This window comes from Lissotriton helveticus, chromosome 6 (assembly GCF_964261635.1).
Source record: "Lissotriton helveticus chromosome 6, aLisHel1.1, whole genome shotgun sequence".
Classification (NCBI taxonomy): domain Eukaryota; kingdom Metazoa; phylum Chordata; class Amphibia; order Caudata; family Salamandridae; genus Lissotriton; species Lissotriton helveticus.
The window spans coordinates 891,296,499-891,318,475 of NC_136067.1; the positions used below are offsets into that span (position 1 = coordinate 891,296,499).

A 21,977-nucleotide genomic window follows, 5' to 3' on the forward strand; every position below is an offset into this window, starting at 1 on the left:
TTCACTGGCTTCCTGTACGTTTTCGTTCTTCTTTCAAACTAGCCTGTCTAGCCTTTTTAGCCTTCACCCACTCGGCCCCTCTGTTTATTGTTTCTTTGTTCACTCCCTACACTCCCTCTCGCACTCTTCGCTCGTCCTCCCAACTTCTTTTTCAAGTCCCCCGCTTCCGTAAAGCCCGTATCGGTGGCACCCGGTTCTCGGTTCTTGCCCCTCAGTATTGGAATAGCCTTCCATTCTCCATCCGATCAATTCCTACTTATCCGGCTTTCCGAAAAGCATTAAAAACTTTTCTCTTTCTTCAGGCCTTCCCTGGTTAGCTCCATCGTTTGCATTACTGGATCCGTTCTTCCCTTCCCTCTCCTTCCCTTTTCCCCTCCCCTTTTTTCCCTTTTTCCCCCCAGCGCCAGGAAGCCGCTTGGCCACAGTGCGCTTAATTAAGTTCCTTTTTCATTTCATTTCATTTCACTGGTAGTGGGAATCCTGATTTAAATTTTTCTGCTCCTCGATGGATGTCTCAGACATCAAGGAGATGGAAACAACGCTCTTGGGGCACCGTTATCGTATGGTACTCCATCTGGGTACACCTCGACTTAGGGAGCTAAGGAAGTCTTGGTTCCTATCATTCCGACCAGTCTGGATTGACTGTGTTTTGCCTGTTCTCCGCTGCTTGCTCTGCGAAGGAGAATGCATGTTGGATCTCTGTCTAACACTTCCATCGGTTGCACCACAAGACGTCGATGTACTGCTGGACCCATTAAAGGCCCACGTAGTGCAGTGTAATCAGCGTATTCCCAAGGTGATGTTGGCGTTCGTAAAGCCACCACGGGATGCTTCAGCTCCTGATGGATTGGGTATTGGCTCTACTACAGGCACACAGGCTCTGGGTGTTTCAAATACTTCCCCAGCATCTGCTATGGGAACTGAAGAAGATCATCTGTGCTTGTTTGAGCTGATCTGTCAAGTGTTACAGGGACCATCATCTGCAAAGGCAAGCAGCAGTGATGTTGTGTCTCCCACACAGAACACATAAACATTTGACTCTCTGTGTGCTGGTAAGAATTTGGCCTTTTTCCAAAACAACCGAAATTGGAATAAAAAACAAATTATCTTCTTTACTCTAACTGAGCACCATGGCTTTCAGATGCTTTCAGTTGCTCAAACTCGAAATATGAGCATATTTTAAAGGACTTATAGAGCGTTTCAAACATATATAATGGACCTATAGAGTTTTTGGGCATTTTAAAAAAATACATTTTAGTAATTATTATTCTGAACATTTTAACAATGTTTTATGATTGATTAGAAAGACATGCCCCTTTTAGTATGTCATCCGGTCGGATGAGGAGTGGGTCTTATAATTTGTAACGTACCCCAATATAGTCTTGGGTAGTCATCTAACCTTTCACCTACATTTACCGTACCATTGTACTACATAACAGGTTTGGGCTGACCCTTTACCTAGTTAAGTGCTGCATAAATGTTGTGGTTTTCTTCGAAAACTAGCCTTGTTTATTATGCATGAGGATTCTCAGAATCACAGCAGGACAACCATCTTCTGCATAATAACTATGTATAAGGGTCATCCATTTCGTCATCCTCGGCTGACATGACACAGCAAGATAGAACCCCTAAGGCTAACTTTTGGGTATATAAACACCACCTCTTTTCTGGGGCAGGCAGAGGAGAAAGACTTCCATGCTGACACACTGACGCGAGACACTGAGGTTCCTGCATGCAGACATCCCAGCACTCAGTGGTCTGTCACACCAGGTAATGGGGTTGGTTCTATTCTAGGGGGATTCTTGGCTATACATATACATACATGCTAGGCACATTTCGGTACATCGAGTTAGGGTCTGCATCGAGCACGCATTATTACTGTCATGTATTTATATTCTGCATAGAAATCTACCATGCATTTATTGGTGATTATAATCGTTATATCTGATTCTGTCTTATGGTTGTTGCAGCACATATATTTTACACTAGCATGATACTGGTTCAATAAATGCTTATTGAAAATGTGCCCCACGTTTATTCTGTGTATCTCTCTGAGACAAAGTGATCATGAGTGACTGAGCGAAAAGTACTGTACTGTTTCCATGATCCCTGAGGGAACGGGTTCTCATGTTTGATAGTTGCCCGAAACTATTTTCTCCTTGAGTAGAGGAGGTCATAGTGGCACTGTGAGCTAGCTGATATACAGGTGAACATATCCGGTGGGGGTGTCAGGAATCAGTTTGGACACCACTCCTATAGTTTATGTTGTCTAATCGTGTAGGTCCTATATAGATTTAGAGGAACTGCATGACAGGAGCAGGGCCTGGTCACTATGTAGGGCACAGGGCCAGGATTATGGCCGGGCTCATAAAAATCCAATGGTAAACAACTAAATGCTGTATGCAGCACTGTTTGGCTGGCCAAGGAGAGTTTGGTGCGGAAGCTGGCCAGAGGCAAGGGCCTGTAGTCAACCTCGCTACTGAGGACCGAAGGTTGTGAGCAGCAGTGTTCAGCCACCTGTTGTAGTTTGGGTGTGGGACCTGGCCAGAGGACAGGCCCCCCAACCAACCCTGTGGCACAATGCTGAAAGCCAAGCACTGTGATTGTTGGTTGCCCATGAGTTGGGTACTCGTGGAGGTTGGCTCATAGGGCTTGGAAGTCCTACCATGTGGCCAACACCTTCAGACCTGCACAGCAAGACCATGAGGGTTGGATGTCCAAGGACTATAACCACCCTCCACACTAGGCAAAGCCTATGCACAGCTGGAGATGGCCACCAGTGGAGAGTTGGACACATGAAATTATAAAATTATTTATATGATAACAAAACAACTAAATGTTACCTAAAAATTGTTAAAGAGAGGTTTTGGCTAGTGTTGAATATTGCACCTCAACATATGTTTAGAAAAACCTGCGACTTCCACCCAGAAAACCACATTTGCATTGCCATTATGGTTAAGAATTAAAACTGAAAAACTTTGGAAGAAATTTGGAAGATTTGGTTAGGAGTACGTTTCATAACTCACATACCAGCCATGCAAATATATAACTTGCACGCCAAATGCAATTCATACGACCTAGCAATATTTATACAAATAACTAACACCACCCTAATGCAAAAAATAACTTATAAACAACACATAATCAAATCAAATAATGATACTGCATTCATTGTAATTTCAATCAAAGTGGTAAAGGTAATGTACTATGTAATTATATCTGCAAAATAATTTCTTTTTTTTTTTTTTTAAATGTTTTTATTGAAAGTTTTTTCCCCTCATTTTCTTTCCCCCCCTCCCCCATTACATGGACAAGGCACAATACAATTCATAAGGCAGCCACATATTCGAAACAAAAAGGGAAATAATACTACAATATACATACTACATACCAATCCTATCCTATTATATATACATGCAAAATCATATATATTCACCTTCACCTATACATATATGAATATTACACACTTGCTTATTCAGTTCCCAAATTCCACTGAATTAGAGGGCCCCAAATTTGCATACCCAGCTTTTTACCCTTTCTCCCTTTCCTAGAATAAATAGCTGTCTCCAATTTTTGTATTGACAAAGTTTTCCCAAGCCATTGATGATACGTGGGAGGATTTGGATCTAGCCAGGTTGAGGCCACAAGCAATCTAAAAATCGCCATTGCTACAAACAAAAAATGTTTACAAATTATTTGACCATTGGGGGAGACACCCAACAAAATTGTTGCTGAATCCAACTCTATTGTTGTATCCAAGGCATTTCGGAAAAAATTCCCAATATTATGTTTTATCTCATCTAAATGCGGACAAGTAGAGAAAATATGCAGTAAGTTAGCCTCCATACTGCCACATCTAAAACACGTGGTGCCCGAAACAGCCCCCCATTGAGCAATTTTCCATGGCGTATAATACAAATGATATAAACTCTTGTAGTGCTGGGCCTGAAGAGACGATGAACATAATACTTTACATCCCATCTCGAGTGACTCCGAAAAGACATCTCTTTCTCTAGGTATATCTAGATCTAAGGACCATTTAACTATCCATTTCTCAAGATCATCTTTTTTTAACTTTGTCATTTCCAAATAAAATCTTTTTATAGTACAATCACTACCTTTTTGTATAAGATCCATCATAATGCTCCTCCCGAATCCTAAGGCCCCACCTCTTTTATTTAGTATACAACTCCGTATTTGTAGATATTTAAAGAAATGATTTGTGTTTAACATATACTTATTTTTTAGGTCAATAAATTGTAACATACCGTTATCATCCATCACATCTCCAATCATACCAATACCTCGGCTCTCCCATTCTTGATATATCACCCCTGAAAACACTGCCCTAGGTAATAAAGGATTATTTTTGAATCTGGTATATGCACTATATTTCCCTATTCCGATTTTTTTAGAAAATCCTTTCCATATATTGTAGGCCGCCATAATTGTCTTAAAACGAGTTCTTTTATAGTAACTTCCATCAGTAAATCTCAAAAAAATATTTTCAGCATTCATACCCAAAGCTAAGCCATATATAGCAAGCGATCCTATCTTATCCCATCCATCCATTTCAGCGCCCCCCATTAATCCAACCATTCCTTGCATTGCTGCTGCCCAATAATATACTTTAAAATCCGGCAGCGACCATCCCCCTTTCTCCCTAGGTAGGGACATATACCTCAGTGCTCTCCGAGTCTTACCTCTCGCCCAAATAAACCGATTCACCATTCTTTCGCAAGTTTTGAACCACTTATTTTCAATTAAAAGTGGTATTGCCCTAAAGAGATATAGTAATTTGGGTAGAATTAGCATTTTAATAATATTAACTCGTCCTACTAATAATAGATGTAGATTCTCATAGCGATCCAGATCTCTTCTCGCTTTTTCAATTACTGGAGCGATATTACTATCTACCAGGCTATCCAAATCAGACATAATATTAATTCCCAAATATTTCCCTGCCGACACTACTCTACTGTCGTCACAGGGCGTCAATGAATTTTTAATAATCTGCGTTTTTGACGCATTTAATAAGTACCCTGATACTTGACCAAATCTTAAAGCCTCAGCCTCTACAAATATAGTTGCTTCTGAAGGGCAGGGTGTAATCACTGCGACATCGTCAGCATAGGCTAATATCTTACTTGGCCCAAGAACTGTGCAAAATGGTGTAATTTCTGGTGCTGATTCAATCTTGCGTATTAAAGGATCCATATACATGGCAAATAACAAGGGAGAAAACGGACAGCCCTGACGAGTTCCTCTCTTAATTCTAAATTGACCTGTTTTCCCCCCATTTATCCTTAATACCGCAACTGGATCAGCATACAAAGTCTGGATTGCTTTCAGATACCCTTCCCTAATCCCAGCTCTTCCCAAGATCTGCCACAAATATTGCCAGGAGACCCGATCGAATGCCTTTTCCGCATCCAAAAGCATAACTGCCATCGGGTCTCCTGCTACCTCCGCCACATCAAATAAAGTTATCACTTTTCTAATATGATGAGTGGTCCCTCTACTGGGAATAAAACCATGTTGATTATCACTAACCAGGGTCCCTATAATACTTGCAAACCTTGCGGCCAATGCCTTTGAATATATCTTAGTATCATTATTCATTAATGTTATTGGGCGATAAGACCCTGGTTCGCTCGGGGGTTTCTCTTTTTTTAAAATTAAAACTATGTCAGCCGCACTCCATGATTTAGGAACAGATGCCCCACTTTGTGCAGCTTGAAATGTTTGAATTAAATCGTTACCTAAACAGCCCCAGAAAGTCTTATAAAACTCAGTTGGTAACTGATCAGGTCCGGCTGCCTTCCCGGAAGGTAAAGCATTCAATGCTTTTTTAATCTCAATATCATCCAAGAGAGTCTCAAGCTCATCTGCATCTTCCGAAGAAATGGTTTTAGCCTCTATATTCTGAAGATATTCATTTATTCTTTCCACCGTACTAGAATTTCCCTCATCATATAAAGATTGATAAAACTTCCTAAATACCTCCCGGATTTCTTCTGGATCTGAATGTAATTGTCCTTTTTCATCCTTTATTTCCTTAATCATCCCTGCCGCCGCTATCTTCCTAGTTCGTATAGCGAGTACTCGCCCAACTTTCTCACTGAACTCGTAACATCTCTCCCGTCTGGCCGTGTATTGTTTTGCGGCCCTATTAGCTAGTTCTTCCTCTGCATCACTTTTCACCTTCAATAGTTGTATTATGAATTGTTCAGTCGGCTCTCCCCTTATTACACACTTATTCAGTTGTTCTTCTGCCTCTAATACTTTTTCCTCTCTCTCCTTGTATTGCAGTCTTTCTGTTTTTCTCTTGAAAACACTATAACTACATGTTTCACCACGTGCTCCTGCCTTAAAGGCATCCCATACTATACCAACTGCAGTACTCCCTCTATTATGCTCGAAGAATTCAGTGATCCACTTAGACATATGTTTTATATAATCCTCGTCTAAAAGCAGTCCCCTTTCAAATGTCCAATCCCTCCTTGTTGTTACTTCCCCACTCTGCTTTAACGTTAGAATCAAGGGGTTATGATCGCTGAATAACCGGGGTAATCTATCAATTTTTACTAAGCTAATTAAATCGTTGGATACCAGGAAATAATCCAGCCTAACACATATCTGGTGCGGTGCAGAATAATATGTATAACCCGGCTGGTCTGGTCTAGTTGACCCCCAGACATCTCGTAATGTATTATTTGCTAAAAGGTCAGTAAGGGCCTTATACACCTTTTTCTTCCTACCCTTATATTGCCTTATTGAACCCGATCCCAAACCTTCCGCACCGTTGATATTTAAATCTCCTCCTATAATGACTCGTGGTGCCCAATCTGCCAGCTCAGTATCCAAAAAGTGTAGTATTTCAGGATCGTCCTGTGTAGAGCCATACACTGCGACTAATGTTGTCCACACCCCACCTAGTAGAGCCTCGGCCATAACCCATCTCCCCCAGTTATCTCTGAGTTTTCTCCTTATTACTATGCTTTTATTTCTTGAAAGAATGGCTACGCCTCTCTGCTTGACTCCCTGCTTAGAAGTAACTATTAATTGAAACCCCAACTGATTAAGAAGACTCTCCTGAGTGCTCATTATATGTGTCTCCTGCAGGAACACTAAATCTACATTCATTTGCCGTAGCCGCATTCCGATCTTCCGCCTTTTCAATGCATCATTTAGACCGCATACATTCCATGTCGCTAATCTGATAGACATTTTTTCATTTCTTTTTTCTTCCCTTCACCCCATATCCGCTTGCTTCTCTTTAACATTCTATAAACATTCTGCAATGCTAAGTCTTGCGCGCTAAGTAAACAAACTTCCTTGTTAATCTCGATGATGTCTTCCATATCTTCAACATCACTATACACAACATACGACTGGTATACGTTACTTTTATCAAATCCTGTCAAACATCTTATACTTATGTGCCCTGTCCATTTCCCTCCCCATCCCCACCCCCGTCCCCACCCCAGACTGCCCTCCCTCATTCTCCCACCCCCCCTACAGGCAAATAGGTCCAGCGGACCTATATCTGGCCGACTTTGCCTCCTGGATGTCGAGCCCATCAACTCCCCCAGACTTTCCACTTTATCTCCTTGTGCTCAGTACATAACCACCAAATTCCACCCCTGTTTATGAACGGTTGCCACCACCACCACCACTCTTACTACACTAATATCAATCTTTAATCTATCTTTTACCGGTTAGATCAACAGAAAAATAAAACAAATCCTGACAGGTGACTTTGCACCCCCAGATATCACCACCCTTTCTCCCCTCCTCTTCCAAATTCTATTTATCTTCGTTTCTTTAGGAAAGTATCTCTAAGGGCAACTGTATGATCACTATTCTCAGTGTTCTCTCTGTGTCTTGTTTTCCGTTGATCTTGCAGGGAGTTGAGATATTCTTGTGCGAGTATCTCGGAGTAGAAGATTTTAAAGTTCCCGTTTGACCCAATCTTCAATCGAGCTGGGAATAGAAGATAAGCCTCACATCCTATATTTTGAAATGGAGTAATGAGCTGCCTCATTCTCCATCTTCTTTCCACGGTGGTGTGGCAGAAATCAGGACGTGCAAAAAAAACCACATCATTATATTTACATTTGGCTTGAGGCTTAGCTTTGGTGATTATTTCCTCTCGCAACAGAAAGTTCCCAACATAGATAAGTATTGCACGAGGTTTATCCTGCACTGCTTTTTGAGTGATAGGGAAGCGGTGTGCCCTTTGTATTTCAAGTTCCAGATCCCAAGTAGATAACTCTGGGAGGGCACCCTTTAATAAATCGATGACATACTTCCGAACATCACTCCCCTCTTTCCCCTCCTGTATTCCAATCAAGCAAAATAATTTCTAACATTTTTAATGGCTTCTGTTTCATTAAGTGTGTGCTCAGGAACATTAAGCTCAATGAAAAAAAACTTTTAAACGTTAGTTATGACCCAGTGAACACAAAACTGAAATAGCACTGAAATACACCCGTTAGGGTGTCCAACACACAATTTACACAATACCTTATATATCCTATCTGCTCCCTATAACCCTTGGTTGGATGGTGTGTTAAAAACAAACCTGTCTACAAGGAGCAACTCAAGCAGCGAGTGGTGTATAGTGTGCATTACACCCTTGAAACTTTGAGCATTAACTTTGCAATTTCATTCAAAAACACTTTTTTAATACCAAAAATGAAAAAAAATAACATTTGGGTGGTGGTAAATTACAGATTTAATTAAGTATGCAGCAATAACAAAGTTAGTAAAATATTTATCTTTTAATATCTTCCATAGTTTTTGCTGGCTCCTGGTTCGAACATGTCAGAGGCTGGGTCACACAGAAAGAGAATTTCAATTTCCTAGCAATTTCGTATGAGGATATGGTAAAGGTAAGCTTTATGTTACAGTGTTTATCATCATATTAAATATTTTAATTACCATTGTTTAATATCCATGCTGTTATTTAGTTGTTTATAGTAGTTATTAAGTCCACAGCATTGTAGCATGTCTGAGATCTGAAAATAGGTATTTCTTTGAAAAGGTATGCTTTTAACAGCACCCCAGTCTGATTCCTCACTTGTTCTGCGCCGTTGTCTCAAATGAACAAATGAGTGTCTATCATAATAAACACCAATTTGGAGCCAATTAGCGCAACAAAATGAATGAAAATCGTCAAAATAGTTCAATTATTGCATCGAGTTGTCCACGCAGCGCACATGGTATGTATTACCAGGACAGAATAGAGGTAAACAGTGATTTGTGCTGCATTGCCGTACTCCAGATTTATGGAGCCACCAAGAGGCATGCAAAGTGGCCTTGCGTGGCATCATAAATCACATGTAAGGTTTGTTTCACTCTTGCACCACGATGCTTGTGTAGTGTCTTGTAATAAAAGAACACTGGAACTTTTTTAGTTCCCACTGCACACCGTAGGCCTGTGACATAAGCGTTGGAGTGATGAGTTGAAGGGAGGCTTAGTATGTTGAGTTATGACTTACACGCAGCAGAATAAAGACGTTTACTACTACTCACCATATGTGCCGTTGTTATTGGCGAGTGACTTGGCTGGCAGGATGCTAAAACTAGCGATGAGATAGGGTATCCGAAGCCCGTGCACTAAAAGCGCTCTGCCAGGGAGTTTGCCATGCTCCAGCAAACTGCTTCTGCATGCCACGTGTAGAACAGTTGAAGTGTAGAATCTATACTGGCACATGTGGACTCTCAGCACAATGCCAGCCTGTATAGACCACTTCAAGATAAAGAAAGCAACATTAAAAGACTGTTTCGGTGGCCAGGAATTGAATGAAACAGTCACACATAAAAGGTACTGCACAATTCCACAAATCAATACAATACACTAAAAGGAGTAAGAATGCTAAAGGCAGATGCAAGCAGGTCACAAAACCAGCACACAGCGATACTTCAGTATAAATCAAATTGAAATTCATGTGCTATAAAGCTGAAATTACCAGTTGGTTATGAAGAAACATTCCAGTACAAAGCGGACCAAAAATCATAGCCTTATCCGCTTTCATGGACTAGTAGAATACAAGGTTTATCTACTGACCAGAAGAACCATTAACTAAACTTCATACCACAACGTGCTGCGGAGCAAAACCAGAAGCAGGGTCAGAGGTGGTAGTTGTGGAGATGCTACCCTGAAGAAGCCATAGCACTACCAAAGCTGACACATAGTGTCCCAGAACAACTCCTTTAACTGCCATAAGATAAATTACTCCAATGGAGAGCAAGGGCGAGATACAAGCTTAAGAGTTGTTAAGGCTGACCTGGCAGCCAGAACATCACAAGGTGCTAGAGAGCTCTGCCTGGTAAAGTTCCACAAGAAGCTCCTTAGAGACCACTACTGTCCACCAATGTATATACGACTGCTGCATTCTTAAAACCGCCAACTGCAATTGTACTGCCAAGAAACCCAATACTGGCAATAGATGGATTGTATGTATAGAAACGTTTGAAGATTTTCATAGATGTGATAGATGAAAAAGATGATAGAAAGATTATAAAGTATGTGAGGTACTTGGCTGGTGAAGGAGTGAAAGAAGGCCTGAAAAAGATACCACAACAAGGTGAAGTGACGTATGATCAAATAAAAACTGCCTTGAATGTCAAGTTTAATCCACTGACAAATGTGTATTATGAAAGATACATATGATCAATGAGCTTGTGGAGAGACAGGATGTTCCGGTGTAGCGCTGTAAACTCAATTAATTTAATGATGCCTCCAAAAAATCGATGGGTGCCTGACAAGTTCTTTTTAATGAAAATTCTCTAGGAAACACTGAGTATAGAACACATCCTCAAGGTTGCCCATGCTGCATAGTGTGCTGATCGTCAGGCGACTGACATGGAGGTCAGAGTAATTCACACATAAACATGAAAAGTAAGCCAAGGCACAGGCAGAGGGACTCCAGGCAATTACTCCACAGAAAAAGAGAACATGTTACAGATGTGGATTGTCATTTCCACACAAATGAAAATGTCTCTCCATTAGGCAAATAGGACTCAGCTGTAGTAAAGCAAACTATTTCATGATGATTTGCAGGGTGAATATAAAAGTAAGTGTGTCACAGCGTGAAGACAAAATGGCAGACTGAGCACTAACTCAGTGATGTTCAGCGTGCTCCCACAAGGCCAAGCAATGACACCAACCTAGGCAAATCGACACCAAGCAAAGTCGAACATCATCTAACTCATCAGCAAAGAGGTCCTCGGTCTCAGTTTCCAGTGAAAGTGACAATGATAATTGTGTAATGTCAATGTGTTCCTCAGAAAGACATGCACAAGTCAAATGTGAGAAAATATTCAAAGTGAAGAAAAATTGACATGAAGAAGCACCAAGTACATTGAAACATTGTCCGAAGAACACTCTAAAAATAAATGGGCAATCAATCCTATTCATAACTGACAGTGGCGTGTCGATACATATCATGCCTGAAGAGAAGTTTCAAGATCTGACTCCAGTACCACAACTTACTAAGCAAAAAACAAAAGTATACACATGGGCTGCTACAACGCCCCTAAAGAGTCAAGGATCCTTTGTGGCCACAACGAAATACAAGTACAATGTGGTACAAGCACCTATTCATGTATTTCATGGACCAGCTTCAAATTTCCTGTTTGCTGAATTTCAATACTGCTGCTGATTTTGGATTCATATAAGTGAACAGAAATATGAATGCGCATCATGAAATTGTGAGTCAATTTCTTTCATTATTTCATGGGCTAGGAAAACTCGAAACGATTAAAGTAAAGTTACACATATGTGAGGATGTGCGTCCTGTTGCTCAAAGTCACAGATGCATTGCATTTTATTTGCATGAAGCTATTGAAAAGGAACTTAACTTGTGACTTAAACATGACATTATTGAATGCTCCACTGGTCCGACACTGTGGGTTTCTCCAATTGTAGTAGTGAAAACAGAGACAGTTAAGCAGCTGTACGCATATACGTTTACATGTGTCAGGCCAACAAGGAAATTGAGAGAGAAAGAAATCCTGGTCCACACATTGCCTATATGATAACTGAACGGTGCAAAGTTCTTCTCTCGACTTAACTTAATAACGGATATCACCAATTGGAGCTTGAAGAAAAATCCCGGTACATTACCACCTTTATCATGCATATTGGTTTGCTTAACTCTAAGCAATTGAGTTTTGGTGTATTCTCTATTGCAGAACTTTTTCGAGACATCATTCGATGTATCATACAGCCTGAAGTAAACGCATTTACCCGACTATTTGCTCCGCATTTGTATTGCTCGTTTAATCTACTGAATTTAAACTGTTATTGAATTTGAATGTGTCTTTGACTGATTCTGTTTTCGCTGCACACTGCACTTTATTTACGGGCCAAAGCGGTCCATTTTAAACTTGGTTTTAACCTTCCTCTTTCCTTTTGGCCGCATTTGCGAGGAGGGGGGGCGGTTCTTTTCACTAGGGAAGTATGGTCTTTTACTTCTCTGCTCTTCCGGGCTGGGAAGCTCTGGAGGCACCATCTTGGTTAGTGCGCACTCTAGTCATCCATCCCTTATGCTTACAAAGGGAGCCCCGGCGCAGATACAGTAAGGCTCTGGGAACCCTACTAATTGCTCCGTATTTGTACTGCTCGTTTTACCTACTGAATTTAAACTGTTATTAAATTTGAATGTGACTCTGACTGATTCTGTTTTGGCTTCTCGCTGCACTTTATTTACTGGCTATAGTGGTCCCTTTTAAACTTTATTTTTAACCTTCCTCTTTCCATTTGGTCGCATTTGGGAGGGGGAGGTGGTTCTTCTCACTAGGGAAGCGTGGTCTTTTACTTTTCTCCTCTTTCCGTCTGGGACGCTCTAAAGGCGCCATCTTGGTAAGTGCGGACTCTAGTTGTCCAGCCCTTATCCCTACAAAGGAAGCCGCGGCGCGCCAAAGGCAAACACGTCTGCGCCTGTTAGCATCCCAGGAGCATCCAGCGCCAGCCACTATGCTGGTTTTCTTCCAGCAGACAATCATTTTATCACCTTTGATAGGGCCTCTCTACTCTGCATGGCCCCCTTTAGGAAATGTTCTGTTCACTGGTCCCCAGGTAAGATAACTGAGGAATTTGTGTGTCCTTGCTGCTCATTGTCCTCCACTAAGCCTAGTTCCAACAGGGCCACTCACATTCCAGATAAGGCAGGAAAACCTCAAAAATAGTTTTGGGATGCCTTGATCAACGTAAGTTCCCTCCAGAATCATGAGCTTCAAGTTTTCGACCTATTAAACGATGAGGAACTGGATGTCCTCTTTTTCACAGAAACCTGGCTCCTGGCATCAGCCAACCCCACACTGGCTACTGCTGTTCCTCCTAATTACAGAATTTTGAGGGAGGACCACGAAATAGGTAGGCGGGATGGGACGGCACTGCTGTATAAGAAGGAATATGAATGCTCATCGTTCTCTCTTCAGGGCCTAGAGATGGTGGAGGCACTTGGCTTCTGTCTGTCCCTTACCTCCAACCTGTCTCTTGCAGGGGTCCTTCTCTAGCATTCACCGGGCCCTGCAGCCCCTATTTGTGCTCATTAGAGAGTGCATTAGCCCCATCGGCGATGAGGTATACCCATTTCCTAGTGCTGGGTTATTTTAAGGGGCACAAGGCCACCACACTCTTTGAAATCATGAGTTCTCTTTCCTTGAAACAAAAGGTCTCTAGTCCCACTCACCAAGCCGGCCACACCCTAGACCAGGTCTTTTCCAACGTGAACCTGGCAGTGTCTCAACCCACTCTTCTTCCATGGCCAGAGCAGTACCTTATTCCTTTCTCTTGGCAACAGACTGGCAATAGGCCACCCCTGAAGGATAACGCTCAGACCTCCTATCGCTCTTATCACACAATACAGCAAGACGACCTAAACGTGCCCTTACAATTAACACCCCAGTCCTGTCCAGCTGTGTGGAAGAGGACACCTCATGCCTGGACAGCTAGATTCTGGGGACTGTTAACGCATTAGCCCCTATTATAAAGAAATTTCAATCAAGGTTGTAACCATCTTCCCCCTGGTTCAATGATGAGCTTAGAACATGATAGGGAGACTCAATTTCCAGCCAGAGGATAAAGCCAAACATAAGATCTCACTGAATAAATAACACAGGAAATTGTCTCTATCTAAAAAGCCTGTCTTTGATATAAGGATAGAGGAAGCAGACAACAAAACCAAGGAAATCTTTAAAATTGTTAATTCTTTTCTGCGCCTCGTTGTCATATCTAGAGTATGTACACCTACTGTTGAGTGGTGCAGTGAACTAGACTCTTTTTTCCATGAGAAAATCAAGACCGTTCAGAGCAATTTCCCTTATAATGCTCAAATCTACCAAGCACAGGTATCTCCCCAAAAGGATTCCTTTTCCCTCTCCACGCCCTTCTCCCTAGACAAGTCCCCCTCCCCCTTTCTCCCAAACTGTCACTTTCAGCGTTGGAGGGCCTGAAGTACTGCTCCCCTTTAGACCCTTGTCCCGACTGCCGTGCCTACTATGACTGCTCAATCTATCAATCCTATAGTGAACAGCATATTTAACATCTCTCTAGCAACTGGTGTGGTTCCATTAGGTTGGCACAGGGAGAAAGTGCTCACTTCTCCCTGCTTCCTCAAAGATTCTGGGGAAAGAAGTCAACAGCCAACTCTCCCTTTACTTGGAAGATAATTCAATATTACATCCCAGCCAATCTGGCTTTCAACCTCATTTCAGCACTGGGAACTTGCTTCTGGAAGTTTTTGAACACATAAGGAACACCCTAGACAAGGGAGGCAAGGCCATTCTGATCCTCCTGGACCTCACTGCAGCTTTCAACACTGTGCCCCATTCTAAGCTTCTTGAGCGGCTTCAAGAGATAGGGATCACCAATTCGGCTTTGATTTGGCTGACATAATTTTTGAACAAACATGCCCCTTATGCCTCGCAAGCCGGAACCCTGACTGTGGGCATACCCCAGGGTTTGGCCTTTAGCCCCATCCTGTTTAACATATACCTCACACCCCTGGCAATACTGGCTGTGTTCCTGGGTGCTTAAGTCATTTCTTATGTGGATGACATGCAGCTATTCTTTCCTGTGAGAAGGGATGTGAACTGGATGGGGAACTCATCTTGCGGTGTCTCGGCAGGGTGTTTCAGTAGTTGGACCCACACCAACTAAGGTGCAATCTGGATAAAAACGAGATCGTGGTCCTGGAGATGTACCTCACAATCTGCTGAAAACCTGATGGCTGAGGGATGTGCCTCAGCCTGGGTCCCTCTAAATCACTGTGAAGAACCTAGGTATCACAATTCATAGCAACCTCTCTTTCCAACCACAGATTCAAGCTCTAGCTGGCTCCTGCTTCAACACTCTCCGCATGCTAATCTGTTTTTACCTCTCCTGTCTGAGTCTGCAAGCAGAAAGGTCGTTCAGGCACTGATCATAATGAGAATGGATTATTGGAATGCCCTTTACCTCGGCCTCCTTCATTTTCTGCTTAATAGACTCCAGGTGCTGCAGAATTTTCAGCTGAGGGCACTCCACTGGCTCCCTATAAAAAAGAGGATTATTTTTAAGGCCATGAACTTAATACATAAGGCTTTGTACAACATGGGCATGGTATACCTGGAATGGAATGTAATGGAATATGCACTTATATTGCGCATGGTTACCCGTAGGCATCCCAGCGCATTAGGATAACCAGAAATGTCATAACCATTCAAGGGAAAAGGAAGGTTTTCAGCTGTTTCCTGAATTGTAGGTGGTTAGGTTCAAAACGGATCGATTAAAGGAGTTGATTCCATAGTTTTCACGCGTGTAGCGCAAATCTGGGCCCACCAGAGCGAGCCCGGAGAATCCTTGGGACTGTCAGCAGCATTTTATGGTTGGATCTGAGGGTTCGCAGTACCAGCAGGCGTTGAAACATCGGTAGAAGTAGCGATGACCCATTACCAGTGAGGGATTTGTGTACAGTACACAAAGATTTGAACACAATTCTCTGTTGTACAGGAAGCCAGTGAAGGTGACGAAGTGCTGGCTTAGCAGAGTCACGTCTCGTCACCTTTAGCAGTAGGCGTGCTGCGCAATTCTGAACCAGCTGAAGGGTCTTAATGGTCCCCTGTGGGGCGCCCAAATAGATCGCGTTGGAATAGTCGAGTCATACCTCGGAGAGAGGATCAGCTAATACATGCCTACGTGTACCGATCGCCCGTCTTCCACGCACTTTGCAAGAGTGCCCCAGATCAATCATCTTAGAGTAGGCGGGAGATCCTTTTCTTCCTTGGGGCCGCTCAATTGGAACAAACTTCCAAACAGACCTCCCTATGGTCAGTAATTTTGCTGCCTTCAAGAGGAAACTGAAGATATGGCTCTTCAGGCAGTCAATCTAGGTTCCCTGGTCTGTTGCCCTTAGCCTGAGTGCCGGAACACTCTGCTGAGTAGCTGTGCACTTTACAAATCAGGTTAACATAACATAACATACCATTTACTTATAGTGATAATATATTGTTTTTAGGAGCCAAACAGAAAGAGCATGACACAGCTCTCATGCAAGTACGTCCTTTGCGGAACAATGCAGGCTTAACTCTGAATTAGGGGTGTACGAAGAATTGCGCTCCGGCGGCTGAGTTCGCAGAGTTTTGCCCACTCCATGTTCTGTGCGGAGTGCGTACTTCTAAAAAACTCTGTGAAGTGACGCGGATCTGATATTTTTTTCTCGAGTGGCTCACTAATGGTAAGTTAGCGAGGGTTTGCGAGAAAAAATAAAGCCCTAGACCTCTACCTGGCTAGATTTCTCACCGCGGGCGATCGCGGCAGGTCGCGACTGCTTGCATTGAGAAATTTGCCATTCAAGTTGAGGAAGCAGCCGCTCGAGTAGAATGTCTACTCGAGTGGCAGAAAGCAGAAGCGCCCTCTGGCGCACCGCATAGTGCCTTTTGCTCTGACTTTACAGTGCGAGAGAAACTCCTGGTGCTACAAATCAGTGCGGGCAGCACTACTTAACAGACTCCGCCACTGACGGAATTCAGCGGAGTGCAGCTGAGTTGTTCTGGAACTTTGTGGAGTTCCGTGGAGTAAACTCTACAAACTCCGCCCAGGCTTACTCTAAATGCAGACAAATGTGAATTCCACAAGAAGAGTTTCAGATTCTTTACCCATGTTTTTTATGATGAGGTTATGAAACCCAATCCAGCAAAAGTGCAAGAATTGTCTACTGCAAATCCCTCAAAATACATTTCTTTGTTACGATCCTTTCTTGCACTGGCCAGTTACTGTTCGAGATATATACAAGACTCTGCTATAGTCAGTGCTCTGTTACAATGAAAAAAAAGTTACTTTTCATTCGTCACTTGAGTGTGAGAAGAGCTTCCAAGACATCAAGCAACGCATTGAGAGTGCCACTGAAATGGGCTAATTCGATCCTAAACTACATACAGAGGTTGTAGCTGAAACTAGCCATGTCAAGTTGGGTGCAATCCTTGCACAGCACAGTGGACAGCCACATGTCTGGAGACACATAATGGCTTGCACCAGTAATAGGCTTTCACAAACAGAAGAATGCCATTACAATGCCCTGGTACCCCATATAAGACAGTGGAGACCTATATCTATTTTATTGTGAAATCGAGCACAACAGCTGCCATGTCTTTAGAACAAATTGTCACTGCTAAACCATCTGAAGCTATCTGAAGCCATGTTAAGATTAACATACGTTATTGCTCATCAGTCATGGAACCAGCACTCCAGACCTTGCACTAATGACAATGAGTATTGGAAGATCAACAATGTAGGAGATGAACTTTCTGTGACTCAGGAAGGCTTCATTCGGTGAGGTATATGAGCTGTTTTTCCTGAGAGTCTCCCATAGGGGCATCGAGTAATAGTTGCCACCAATAGAGCTCTTCGTGAGCAAGTCTGGTTTCTGTATCTCAATGAAAGGATTGGAAATGAATTAAAGACTTGTCATATATGCAACGGTCTTTCATCTCAAGTCATTCAGCACCCTTTAAACATGTCAGAAATGCCACATCATGCTTGGGAGAAAGTTGTTTCTGATTTATTTGGCCCTCTTGAGAATATACATCATTGCCTAGTCTTTGTTGATGAACACCCATGTTTTCCATTGGTGAAGGACCTGTCAACCACTACACAGGGAATGGTAATTCAAAAACTAGATGGTATTTTTGTAACATGGGTTGTATCTGTAGAATTAAAGTCTGACAATGACCCTCCTTTCAATAGTGGTGAATTTAAAGACTTTCTGAATAACCTCAATATAAATTAAATGTTCTTTTCATTGGTCCCCGGGTAAGATAACTGAGCAAAAAAGTACTCCTATTTGGCCCTAGGTCAATGGCCTGTTAGTACGGTTCATGACTAGTCTATAGAAAGCTGTTCAGCATGCTTCATTGGAGAAACTGGACCTCAAAGCTGTTATAAAACTACTCTTCGAGCTCACCTTTCGGCCCTTCTCTCAATGACAGGGTAAAGCTCTACAGCTCTCGTGTTTGGAAGAGCCATGACAATTAGGCTGCCCTAATAGATCAACCTCAGATCTAAAAATGGGGAAGACAATCACACTGCGGACCTTGGTCACAAACAGAAGATAAAAATATATGCCGAGTGACAATATCATGCAAAGGACATAATTTTTACAAGAGGAGATTGAGTGCAATAATAAAGAAAACATTCTGATCATCAGTGTTGCTCGGACCTGTTCATTTTCATTACTTTTTCCTTGGATTTAATTTTTGTGTAAGGACTTGAGTGTTTAAGAAATTCTTTTGATGGGTTCTGACTCCAAAAAATTGTTGTTTCCTGTAGACGTGGTTAGGGTACAGATGAATACGTTTATTGTTCCTAGATGTTAAGTAGGTTTTCCAGTATAGATGTAAAGAAGGCCCCACCAGGAGCAGCCTCCCTGCTGCTCAGCCCTGTATCCAACTGACACTCCACCTCACAGCAATCCTCACATTCCAATGACATCACCATCAACACCAACATTCTACTCAACACATTCACACTGGCTGAGCAGCAGAGGTAAAGAAACAGGAAAGATGCATAATATAAAACCTTAGATATAACACTATCTTTAACACCAAAGGCCCAGTGTCCTGAGAAGTCCATTATGAGAGATTCCTTTCATTTTCGACATGTTGCCCTTAACTCACCATACATCAAATTCAATGTTGAGACTGGGTCTAGAGAGACTGTTGATCAGTCTGTGTCTGCTAATAATTCCACCTCCCCTATGCAGATCACTGACACTTCAATTTCCAGTTCCTGGTTTTCAGTGACACTTTCGGGACATGCGATTCAGATGCCACAACACTTTATTAAAGAATTGTAATTGCTTCGTATCTATGTATTTATTTGTATATTTCTTTATTTTTGAAAGTTGTAACATTTTATTTAACAAAGCAGGGCTCCGCCCATTGTTGTTTTGGCACAGATTGGCCTCCACCCCTGATTTGGCACATTATGCAGCTGCTCTTTGGGAGGTATCTAACCTGGACACCGCAAACACAATTGGCTGGATTAAACAAGTAAACTCCCTTCGGTCTAGCATTGGTTTGCCAATTCATGCTTTCAACCACCCACATTCACGTTCAAGAAGCCAAGTAAAACTCCTGTATTTGGCTTGGGTGGATGAGAAAAACCTTCTGAAAAGCAAAGTTGGCAGCCTAACAGACGCTTTCACTGATTTGAAATCTAATTGCCACCTAGAAAGCTATTTTGATATCATCAAGGTGCCAGCCGACAGGAAATTGTATACACAGTTCAGACATGGCAGCCTACAACTTAATGCTCGTACCAACTCCTGGCAGAATATTAAATTGCAACCTAAGGGCTGTCCTTCCTGTCAATGTACACACAAATCAATTGGGTACGTTCTCTTTGCCTGCAAAGCATATGCAAAGCCAAGAAGCAAATGCTTAGCTTCTGTGTGCAGACATCTAGGGACCCGAAGCTCTCTAAAGTAGCCCTACAGATAATAAAATCAGATGTCTGACATCTTTTCGCCTGTGCCACTGTGAAATGTTTAGGCCATTTCTGGCCGATTAGAAGGAGGGCACAGTTAACAGTGTTGACTGGTGTGCATAGATAAAATATAGACCGTACTGACCAGTCAAGAGTGACTTGATTTCCAATGCTGCCATTTTATATTCTTAAATATTTGCTTTTATGGTTGTATTTTATCCAGCCTTTTGTGACTAGCGCTAGGGCCTTGTTCTTTGACCAGGGGCAATTATTATTTTTTTAACTGCTCAATGTGTGGGCTATTAACCCGGAAACTGATTTGCATAAATTTTGAGGATGCATTTGCACTTTAGCCCCATAATCATGTTAGAGAGACTTAATTTACTCATTGTGAGGAATTGCTTAATTTCTGTGATGCCAATGTCGCTTTTATTATGCCAACCCGACTGCTTTCATTCCTCATTTGCACATTTATCTTCTGAAAAGCTCTTTTAGTCTCAAATGTTACACTTACGACCTGTATGGTTGCTTCTTTTATGATTTGTTAAATCGAAAAAAAGAATTTGAAAGGATTTAACAAAGTGTGTGAGATGCAGTGTCTTGTCATAGAAGAATGCTGAAACTCTTTGGTTCTCACTGTACACTGTAGGCCTGTGACATAAGCATTGGAGGGATGAGCCGAAGGCAGGTTTAGAAAGTTGAGTTCTGACTTACACGCAGCAGAATAAAGACATATACAACTACTATTGGTGAGTGCGTAGGCTGGCAGGATGCTACAGCATGGTGCAAGAGCAAACCAAACCAGCCCATAAATTTGCCCCAAAGTGCTTAGGAAACATCTCCCACAATTCTATCCCCCACGCTTATCCAAAGAAAAGAGAATAGCATGACTGTTTCCAATCCTGTAAATCATTTACTAATACCATAAAATGTGAATTTGATTTGCTCAAGTTTTACCATAGTATATTGCATATTTGAGATGCTTTTGGTGCTAAGAATCTATAAAGTAACCTCAAGTAAATGATTAAAGTATTGAGTAACAAGAGATGAGTTTGAAGTCTTTTTCTAAACATTAGATACTTTTCCAAGATTCGCAGATTAAGTTGCAAATAATTCTACAAAGATGGATCATGGTTGGAGAAGGCTCTTCCTCCTAAACTTGTGTGCATGTACAGTGTAAATTATGATAAATATTCAGTAACTTACCATGCCTCCAGTCACTCATTGCCTTAAATTGCCCATCTCAAATGTAACTAACGCATGGGTAAAAAAAACTCCGTTCTTAATGCCCTGGTTGTACTATGGGTGCCCTGGGTCCCCCTGTATGCCCATATTCAATATTAATTCAGGTTTTATTTATGAAATTTAACATGTTAAAATGCTGGAAAATGGCAGTATTGCTTTGTTGTTTGAAGGGTGCTTTCTCTCTTAATGAAATCATGTCATCCTTGCCCAAATCTAGAAATGCCTTCATATTCTTTCAGGACCTTCGCTCTGTTGTTATGAAAATATGCCAATTTGTAGGACGGCAGTTAAGTGATCATGAAATTGATATTGTCGTACAAAAATCTGAATTCAAGAATATGAAATCAGACCCTAATGCAAACTATGAATTCATGGATGTGAAAATTGTTGACAAACAACGAGGGAATTTTGTTCGCAAAGGTAAGAAATACTAACATGATAAAAATTACAATGTTAGGTAAAAGGTAAGAAATTCTAACATCATAAAAAATTACAGCGTAAGGTAAAATATTGACAAGAAGGATCAGGTGAAGCTTTTCCAACCTGCATGAAATGACACCAAGCACACAAATTGGTAAACGTCTTATGGTCAAAGGAAATAGAAAAATCATTTGCTAATTCTCTGTGTGAAACTTGTCTTACTTGTTTGAAAGTCCATCTTTACACAAGTGCTCCATGGATATACATTTTAGGAATGTATTGTTCATAACTCGTTTTTCTCTATTAAAGTGAAATATGATTCTAACTTTTAAGT

At 41.7% G+C, this 21,977-nt stretch overlaps 1 protein-coding gene across 2 annotated transcripts in view; it reads left to right on the plus strand.

The window, feature by feature from the left end:
• Positions 1-21,977, plus strand: part of LOC144763169 (amine sulfotransferase-like) — a 528,038-nt gene that overhangs the window by 363,224 nt on the left and 142,837 nt on the right. For both annotated transcript variants that reach the window (XM_078648509.1, XM_078648508.1), the window contains exons 6-7: positions 8,803-8,897; positions 21,463-21,643. In XM_078648509.1, the coding sequence (XP_078504635.1) occupies positions 8,803-8,897; positions 21,463-21,643 (276 nt within the window). The remainder of the gene's footprint in view (positions 1-8,802; positions 8,898-21,462; positions 21,644-21,977) is intronic.